This window comes from Echinops telfairi, unplaced genomic scaffold (genome assembly GCF_000313985.2).
Source record: "Echinops telfairi isolate 266 unplaced genomic scaffold, ASM31398v2 ScPeMD7_18;HRSCAF=68, whole genome shotgun sequence".
Classification (NCBI taxonomy): domain Eukaryota; kingdom Metazoa; phylum Chordata; class Mammalia; order Afrosoricida; family Tenrecidae; genus Echinops; species Echinops telfairi.
In genome coordinates, this window is record NW_022103915.1 from 98,198,814 (window position 1) to 98,209,013 (window position 10,200).

A 10,200-nucleotide genomic window follows, 5' to 3' on the forward strand; every position below is an offset into this window, starting at 1 on the left:
GGAAGAACATGGTGGACATTTCTCAAGCTGAAAGAAGTGAAGATTCAAACCTCTAGTTTCAATACTGAAGGATCTTATAGATAAAATATTGAAGGACACGGAGAGAATCAAAAGAAAATGGAAGGAATAAACCGAACCACAGACCAAAATGAATTGGTTGAAATAAGGGTTCCTGGTGGGGGGGAGAGGGGAATAAAGGGGAGCTGATACCAAGGAATTCAAGATGAAAGGAAATGGTTTGAAATTGACTGTGGTAGCAATTGTACAATACTGCTGAAGTGATTGAAGTATGGAATGTTATGATATCTATAAGAGCTTCCAATAAAATGATTAAAAATTTTTTTTAATTAAAAAAACCCAACCCAACGATACTCAAGAAAGATGTCCAAGCTACACAAAATCCATCAGCGAAAACACAAAGCTCCAGAAGCTTACGGAATACCAATTGAGTTGGCTCAGCAAGTGGATGCAATGCTAGAAGCTAACTCATCTATGCCAAGAAATCTGGGAGACCGCTACCTGGTCAGCCAACTGGAAGAAAGTCATATGTGTGCCCACTCCAAAGAAAGGTGACCAAACAGGATGCAGAAACGATTAACACCATCACTGATATCACACCCAAGTACAATTTTGCTGAAGATAATTTTAGAAATGGTCGCAGCAGTCCCTTGACAGGAAAACTCGAGCCGTATTCCAAAGAGGACGTAGAATGAGGGACATCACTGCTGACGTCAGATGGCTCTTAGCTGAAAGCAGAGACGACCAGAAGGATGTTTACCTGTGTTTTATTGGCTATTCAAAGGCATCCAACTTTGCGGATCATAACAAACTATGGATAACATTGCGAAGAATGGGAATTCCAGAACACTTAATTGTGCTCATGTGGAACTTATACACAGACCAAAAGGCAGTTGTTTGAACAAAACATGGGGATACTGCAGAGTTGAAAATCAGGAAATGTGTGTGTCAGCATTGTATCCTTTCATTAACTCAATCAGTGTGCTTTGCAAATAATCTGAAAAATTGGGCTATATGAAGAAGAATGAAGCATCAGGATTGGAGGAAGATTCATGAACTTGTGATGTGCAGATAACACAACCCCAATTGTTGAAAGAAAGAGGTCTTAAAGCACTTACTGTGAAGATTGAAGAATATACCTTTCAGAATATGAATAAGGTGTTGTTGTCAGGGAGACCGGCTCATAGGGACCCCATGTACAACAGAAAACACACCACCCGGTCCTGCGCCCTCACAATTGCTCCTAGGTTTGAGCCCATTGTTGCAGCCACTGCGTCAATGCAGCTTGCTGGGAGTCTTCCCATTTTCCACTGCCCCTCTACTTTACCAAGCATGAAGTCCTTCTGCAGGGCCTGGTCTCTCCTGACATGCCCAAAGTACTTGAGACGGACAAGTAGAAGACTAACCCAGGGATTGGTTCGTTTGGCTATTCCATTGAGTAAAAGAGTGAGCCATCTCGGGAACACGATACCACAGCCATTCAGGAAGAAAACCCACCAGTGGAATGCATGTGAGATCCCTGCCCGAGGTGGTGGAGCAGAAGAGGCCCTAAGGGTAAGGGCCATGGTACTGAGACCAGAGACCACCAGGCAGAGCAGCAGCAGTGGGCACCCTAGCCCACAGAGACAAAGGCCAAATGACCATGTGATTGAGGCTGAGGACCAGAGACATGCCTGTCAGCATGGTTAAGAGGCATTGTAGACAAAAGAACTGTATCCTTAACCTTTTCCAACCTGTAAGCTTCCCTAAGAAATCCTCATAACCATGAAGATTGGGAGATTTGTGTGGCCATTTCCATGAATTCTTCAACCCAATAGAGAAGCAGAGGACCCGGGGAGGGAGGGTTGGTGTCAGACTATGGTAAAGGAAGATGGAGAGTCAAGGCCTGGCTGACTTTCAGTGCTTCACCAGCTTATTGAAACATCTCCATCCATATCCCATCCATTCCTCGAGCCTTGATTTGGGTTGATCCTCTCAGTGCAGCTTGGCCTTCATCCTTCAGTACCATTGGTTCTTGCTCATAAGCTACCTCTTGAAATGGCAGAATGGTGACGACTTCTTTTTGGATCACTAACTGTGTATCTTTTCCATCTTCTTCTTCTTTTTTTTTAAAAACATTTTATTAGGGGCTCATACAACTGTTATCCCAATCCATACACACATCAATTGTGTAAAGCGCATTTGTACATCATTCTCAAAACATTTTCTCTCCACTTAAACCCCCGACATTAGCTCCTCATTTTTCCCCTCCCTCCCCTCCATCTTCTTTTGATGCTTTCTGCATCAAAATATTTGCCCACCAAATCTTTCAAGAGCACGGTTCGGTCTCTTTTGACACCCACTTTGATCTTTTCTTTCTTTCTGCCTTGTCTTTTTCATGACTTTGTTTTCTTCCTGCAGGATGTGCTTGTGTTAGCAGCCGGCCGTGTCACCCCTGTGCTACCAGGCCTTCTTCGTGGATGGTGTTTGTGACGTCATCCCAGCTCACCAGGTCTCTGTCACGATCGATGCATCAAATCTGCTCTTGAGACGTGCTCAAAACCCAGGTGGGATAGACTCAAGGCCTGTCTTTCGGCTCTCGTGGACTCGCTTTCATTTCCTTCCCCTTCAACTGACCTTGCATGTGAGCGATGAAGGTCTGTTCTCAGTTGGTCCCAGGCCTGGGTTAAGCTGCTGATGTTGTGCTTCTCTGTCATCTCTTCCCACAGAGATAGCCAATTGGATTTCTGTGTGTTCCATCCGGGGAAGTCCGTGGGTACAGTTGCCTTTGGTGTCATTGAAAAAGGTATATGCTAAACACACATTTTTGGACTTGCAAAAAACTTTAACAGGTTTATTAGCATTTCATCCACATGCCATACAATTCAATAATTCAATCATATCAAGAAGAGTTGTATAATTATCACATTTAATTCAAGAACATTTTTTTCTTCCTTGTGTTCATTTGATTTTTTTTAATTGTGGCAAAAATACACATAAAACATTCTCCAGTTCATAACTCCTACCTGTTTAATTCAGCACCATTGATTATACTATTTATGTTGGACAATCATTATTGCTACCCTTTTCTACATGATTCCACCGCCATTAACATAAACTCAATCTTCCCGAGGCAACAACCCTTTCTCCTTCACCCATGGTAAACATTGGTTAAGTTCGGTTTCTTTCTTTCTTCCTTTTTTAGTCGTGTTCTTGATGTAATACTCACATATCATACACTTCCATGGTTAAGTCGCAAAAAGAATTGTATACACATCATCACAATCAGTTCTAGTGCCCCTCCGCCCTCTGGTCATGCAAAATCCTCTCATGGGATCTGCAGCTTCATTTCCATCACCAAGACCTTGTTTTCCAACTACTGTCCCTTCCTCGCTGTTCCCAACTGTTCCACTCCAATCGCCAATGATTATCAGTGCATCTTGACTGTGTTTGATTATTTCCAGACAGAAAATATTGATAGAATTCTTCCATTTCTACAGCCCTGCTGGCACAGTGGTTACGTGTTGGGCTAAACGAAATAGTGAGCCTCATATTTGAGCTACCTGATTCCTCACACACTTTTACTGGGATCACCACCTCCTTGGAGAATCACGGTGCTCTGTTGGGAATGCCAGCATTGATCTAGCAGGGCTGGAATGAGGAAGAAGGGCGAGGGGAGGAGGGCAACCTTGGATGTAAGTTGTGGCTGCTAATCATAAGGTCAACAGTTTGAAACCACCAGCCCCTCCCTGGGAGAAAGGCAGGGCTTTCAACTCCAATAAAGAGTTACAGTCTCGGAAACCCACAGGGACGGTTCTACCCTGTCCCATAGGGTCGCCATGAGTGGGCATCGACTCAACAGCCGTGACTTGGAGTTTCTGAGTTTGAGCTTGCGTGGTTGGGGCATACATTCGAATAATAGTTGTCTTGATTGGATGTCCTTGTATGCGGACAGACAGTCTCCTGTCAAAGACAGCATTGTACTTCAGGATAGATCGTGAAATGTCCTTTTTGACGATGAATGGACGGACGCCAGTCCCCTTGCTTGTGCACTCCCAGCCCAGGAGACCAGATCATTTTTGGATCCAGAATGTTCAGTTCCAGCCTGCTTCAGCTCACTAGCATCTAGAATAGTGATCTTTATGTTCAACGTTTCATGTTTAACCACTTCTCATTTTCCTAGTCACACTTCGTGCATTCCAAGTTCCACTTACTAATCGGTGTTTGCAGCTGGGTCTCCTCAGGTTGCGTTGTGCCCCACCAGCAAGGGAAGGTCCCGTAGGTGTTACTCTCATAGACTGGACTCCAGCCGCGTCATTACGGTCAATCCTAGTTGAGAAAGCAGCTCTTCCTCAGTTACGTTGTGAGTGCTTTTCTACACGAGGGACTCCTTTTCTGCCACTCCCCCGACCACGCTTTGTTTTATTCACTAGATTCGGAGTAACCGACAATGCTTCTACGCTCCGCAGAAAGTTTTCAGTGGCTCAGTCCTCTGAAGTGAAAAGCCTGTTCCTTCTCCATAGTCTGTTCTTAGTCTGGAAATGCTGCTCACTCTGGGTTGGCGTTTGAAATACCAGGGACATGGCCTTCCTTCAGCATCACAGCAACATACAAGCCACCACAGCACGACAAACGGACAAACTGACAGACAGATGAGTGGTGTTTCTTCATCTTAAAGTAAACTAAAACAAAAGCCCTCACAGCTGCATCAATAAGCAACATCATGATAGAGGGAGAAAAATTGTCAAGGATTTCATTTTACCTGCATCCACAATCAACATTCAGGGAGCAGCAGTCAAAAAAAAAATTCAAATGGTGTATTGCATTGTGTAATTCTGCCTCAAAAGCCCTCTTTAAAATGTTCAAGCCAAGATTCACTTCGAGGACTGTGCTGTGCCTGACTCCAGCCATGTATTTTTTTATTGTCTCATAGGCATGTGGGAGCTGGACAATGGATACGGAAGACCAGAGAAGAATCGATGCCTTTGAATGGTGGTGTTGGCCAAGAATCTTGAATGTTCCATGAACTTCCAGGGGAAAATAACCAATCGGTCTTGCAAGAAGTACAACTAGCATTCTCCTTTGTCTCTAAGTACTTTGGACACGTCAGAAGGTGGGTCCAGCCCCTGGGAAAAGCCATCATGTTTCGTAAAGTCAAGTCGGTGAAAGAGAGGAAGGTCTTCAATGATGGACCGACACAGTGGCTGCAGCCGTGGTTAGAAACGTCGGCCACGACCCAGGAGCAGGCAGGGTTTCTTTCGCTCTGAGTTGGAAGCGACCCAACAGCACATCCGAACAAGAGCACAGGGGTCAGAGGTTTGGTCATACGCTCTCTCCTGAAGCAGAGGCATATCTTTGGGGAAATAGCACCTATGGTTAGCACAGAAATTGTACCCTGTCCAAACATCTGACATTTGTCTTTTAGATAACTTTACCATCATATCATATCAGCTCAAAAGAGCAAGTCAGGTTGCCTATAAATGTTTTGCAGTGTTTCTGCAGAAATTACTTTTTAGGAAGATAAGGGGCCCTGGTAGCAGCTAAGCAAAGGTGGACGATTCAAATCCCCCCCGTAGCTCTGCAGGAGAAAGGTGTGGCAGTTTGCCTTGTCACAAGTCAACAGCCCCAGGAATGTTCTGGGGCCAATTCTACTCTGTCTAAAGGGTCAGAATGGACCTCAGGGCAGTTGGTTTGGTTTTTATTAAAACATTTCTATAGTCGATTATAACAACAAACACATTGTTTTTATAATCCCAGTTTATATATATCGATATATATATATGGCCAAAACTCCATTCTACTTTCCTTTTGGGACTTCAAATATATTCTAAGGCAACCTGGTGGTGCATTGGGCTGATAACCTGCAGGTCCGCAGTTCAAACCCATCAACTGTTCCTTGGAAGGAAGCAGCAGAAGATTCCCAGCCTGGGACATCTGCGCAAGCAGTTCCACTCTGTCCCCTAGGGTTGTTAAGAGTGGAACTCAACTCAGTGGCAGTGTTGTTGTTGCTGATTTTTTGTGTTTTTTTAAAATTTAAAACATTTTATTAGGGGCTCATACAACTCTTATCACAATCCATACACACATCAATTGTGTAAAGCGCATTGGTACTTCATTCTCAAAACATTTTCTCTCCACTTAAACCCCCGACATTAGGTCCTCACTTTTCCCCTCCCTGTTGTTGCTGTTTTAATGGGGATTCATTTCTTTTTAAATTTCAGACGGTTTTATTGGCACATAATCCACCTAACATTCAATTCAGTAGTTCAATGGGCTTGGCTTTTTTGGCTTAGAGTGAGCTCTGGGCAGAGCTATCATTCACCACATCAATCACAATCATCATTGAGTTCTGTGGTGTCATCTGTATGTGCTAGAAGCCACACTGTTTAGTTGCTGTGGTTTTCAGTTGCTGATTTGGTCAAATTTTCTGGTGTTTGACCTACAATATTGTGATAGTATTTGTGAACCTATATAACTTTTCTGAGAATGAAGTAGGACAAAGTAAAAAAAGGTGTCTGCTCAGTATTAATAATGCAATTCAGTGTAGAAAGATTTTCCAAAAACCATTTTATTGCTAGTATTCATAGACTCTAAGACGTTTGGTTGAAGGGGAAGCCAGTAATAGACAAAAGGAGGAGAGAAAGCAAAGGGGAGGCGGGGCAAGCTCTGGGGGGGTTGTTAAGTAGCGTATATATAATATATATACAATATATAATACAAAATTGTAAGCTCCCACTTATTTCACAATTTTTAAAATGTAAAGGATTGATACACATTACTAAAGATTCCCTGTGGTCAGGTAAGGAAGGCAGTCCCTGGAAGGTGGAGGAAGGGGGAGGGGGCATGAGTCACTTGGTGACATCAACCCCTTTTTCAATATCAAAGTTACCTTTTTCCCAGTTTCTTCCCATTCTTCGTGCAGCAGAACAACATCGCAGCCTTTCAAATATGTAATGGTTCCTTTGAACTTGGTGAGTGATAGCTCACCACTCTGGCTATGAAAACAGCCGTGGTAATCGAAACTGCTCAAGAGCGCCCCCCTCTAGCACCCCACCCGCCCTCCCTAAGGGGGACGCCAAGGGGCGTCCAGGGCAGCTGCCAGATCACCCGACCTCTCGCAGGTCTCTGAGGGGCTTGCGTACTCCGTCTGAGCCGGGTGCCCAGGCCCAGGCCAGATGCAAAGTGCTTTAACACTTCTTGGCTGAGTGAATGAACGGGGACCGGCACTCCTGGGCTGTGCTTCCTCTTCCCTACCTGTCCCTTCTGTGTCCATCACAACAAGGAGCCGCTCTCCGGCAGGTCAGGGCGATCCCTGGCCCTTGGTCTCCTGCTAGTCTGGCTACCCGCTCTCCATGTTGGGGAAGCTGGTGGGTCCCTGGGTGGGAGAAGGGAGGCCAGACCTGCTCTACCTGAACCTCGTGAAGTTAGCGCCAACATAGCGATGAGATTGAGGAACCGGACATGACTGTGGGGACCGAGGAAGGCGGGCTATGTAGCAAAGTGGGAGTGGAACTGGACAAGGGAGGTCTAGAAAGGTGCGGGGCCCGGGCTCCCGGGCTGAGCGGGCCGTGAAGAGGACTGAGAAAGCCGCGACTTCCCCCTAGCGTCGAGAGCCGGAACTGCACCGCGTCAGCCCCGCCGCACCGCTCCCCCCAGGCGCGGGTGCCCCCTCGCGGAGAACCTCCACTCCGCTCCGCTCCCAGCTCCCCCCGCTCCTCCACAGCGACGCAGCCCACGTAGAGCCTCCGAGCGCCGGCGACGACGTCCCCGCGCAAGCGTACGTGGGAGGCTGAGAACCCGGAAGTTGCGTTATAGGCATGCGTCTGGGGGGCTCGCCGAGTTGTGGGCGCAAGGTTGGGATCCTCGGGATCGGCAGAAGGAAGCCCGCAATCTTTTGGGGGCGGGGGTGGGGTGCAGCACTGGGCCGATTCAAGGGGGAGGTGTCCAAGTCTTCTCGCTCTTTAAGGCCTGCGAGGGGACTCTCGGGATTTTAAAGAGGAGACGTCTGCGACGAGACTGGAGAGTCGCAGCTTCTCCTCCCGGAGTCCGGGGTGAGGGGTGGGGGGGTGGGGGTAGGGAGGGACTGTTGTAATCTCCTGGCCCCGGACGAAAGGCCCAGACGCCAGGCACCATGGCGTCCATCCTGGATGAGTATGAGGACTCGCTGTCCCGCTCGGCAGCCCTGCAGCCCGGCTGTCCCAGCGTGGGCATCCCCCACTCGGGTAAGAGAAGGGTGGGTGCACGCCACTTCTCGGCTCTGCAAGCACTAGCGCTCCGGTTCACCTCCAGGGCCCTATTGTGCCGTTCTGGGCCCCTGGTTCTCCTCCTGCTCCCAACCGCCAGCTGGTGAATAGAACATGGACGGGGCAGGCATGTGATCCAGGCCCTGCCACTGGGGCCCCTCGGAGAGGGAACTGGGACCCAGGGAAGGAAGTGACTGGCCTGTCGCGCTGCAGTTGGGCAAGTGGGCCATCTGGAAATAGGCTCCAGACTTTTGATGCTTGAGTTGGGGCACCTCACACCCACCCACCCCCGCCCCCGCTCCCAGGCCCTTTCCCTCTAGGTCCTAGAGGGAACGGAGTCACTGAACAGTGGGGGTACAAAAGGCCTACTGTTTAGGCCTTGTGCACCCTGGATGGAGTTAGGGGACAGCTTTGTAGAAGAGAGCGCAGAGTAGGCAGCTGGATCGGAAGTGCTAGGTTATGTTGAGCAGCAGTGATGGAATGAATGTACAGATGACAGAGAACTGCAGTTGTTAACACCACCTGGGAGATTTTCCCAGGCCACCCAATTCCTTCTTCTCATTGAGACTTACTGAGAGCATTCCTGCAAAGGGGTGGGGAGGCAGGAAGAGAGTGGGTTAGACTAGTTGAGTTGAGATTGCTGGTCAAAGACTGATAAGGGGAAAATTATCAAGCCCCCCCTCCCCCCAACTGGGACCGAGTACATCAGCGTCTCGAGTTCAAAGAACCAGCCCCTTACTGTTGTCAGAAATGTAGGAAGAGCCTAAGACCCACAGTGTGCAGGTGATTAGCCAGGGACTATTTGTTAGCAAAAGTCCGGTTTTTGTTTCTGTTTTTCTGTCTCTCCCTGCCTTTCCTCCCTCTCTTCCATCGCTAACCTGTGCTTCCCTCCTTGCCTGCAGGGTATGTGAATGCCCAGCTGGAGAAGGAGGTGCCCATCTTCACGAAGCAGCGGATTGACTTTACCCCTTCAGAGCGCATCACCAGTCTGGTCGTCTCCTGCAACCAGCTCTGTATGAGCCTGGGCAAGGATACGTTGCTCCGGTAACAAAGGCTTGGGGAAGTGGGTAGATTGGTGGTATTGAGGATGAATAATGGACATGCTCAACAGGTGAAACAGTGGATTTGGGATTTTCGAGTTGTACATCTCTTTCCAAAGAGAACCAGTGTAGTACAGTGGTGAAGATTCAGGTAGACCTGGATTCTGAACCCAGCCCTACCGCGGACCAGCGGTGCAATCTCTCCAAACTTGTTCTTTCGTCTGTTCAAGATGGTGTCCACCACCGGTTAGTCCCATGGAACTATGGAAGAGTCTGGAATTCTGAAACAGGGTCAATAAATGGAAATAGGATATGAGGAAGCAGAAGTGCCAAATGCCCTGCAGTTGGAGCTCATGGCAAAGCCATAGGTTAGGTTAGTACTTCTCCCTAGCATGTCTGAGCTGTAAATCTGTGGTATGCAGACGGCCACATCCGTCTCCAGCACAGCGGCTGGGGGGTTTGAATTGCTGATAGTTCCATTAGCAGCTGCGTGGTTTAATCACGGCGCTACCATGGGTGCCAACGAAATTGTTTAACCCTCTGGACTAAACATTCAGGTATAAGCAAGTCTCCATATCACCAAAAAAATTGATGCCAGGTGAGATATTTAAATGTAGCAAATGAACAAGGATATGAAATGAGTACGTAGTACATTTCCACATCCTCGGGCCGAAGGGAGACCATCTTACATAAGCGAGGAACCCAGAAGCCCCAGGGGGAAAGGTCAATGTATTCAACTATGCAAACTTAGCTTCTCTGGCAAAGCAGTAACAAAAGAGGACTGACAATAAACAAACAAACAAATAAATAAACGAGGACCGAATCTGGTGGAGACAAAGGATAGATGGGGAAAGGAAGTTTGTCTCACAGGACTAAGGGTTTCCATTTTTACTCCTTTAAAACTCCGTGAGCTCGCGGGG

At 47.5% G+C, this 10,200-nt stretch overlaps 1 protein-coding gene and 1 pseudogene across 1 annotated transcript in view; both read left to right on the plus strand.

Moving 5' to 3' along the window:
- LOC115868696 overlaps positions 1–7,790 on the plus strand; it is a 38,493-nt pseudogene extending 30,703 nt beyond the window's left edge.
- A 303-nt stretch (positions 7,791–8,093) lies between these two features.
- Positions 8,094–10,200, plus strand: part of VPS18 (VPS18 core subunit of CORVET and HOPS complexes) — a 9,183-nt gene continuing 7,076 nt past the window's right edge. The window contains exons 1-2 of the mRNA XM_004712718.3: positions 8,094–8,219; positions 9,143–9,284. Of these exons, the coding sequence (XP_004712775.1) occupies positions 8,129–8,219; positions 9,143–9,284 (233 nt within the window). The 5' untranslated portion in view covers positions 8,094–8,128. The remainder of the gene's footprint in view (positions 8,220–9,142; positions 9,285–10,200) is intronic.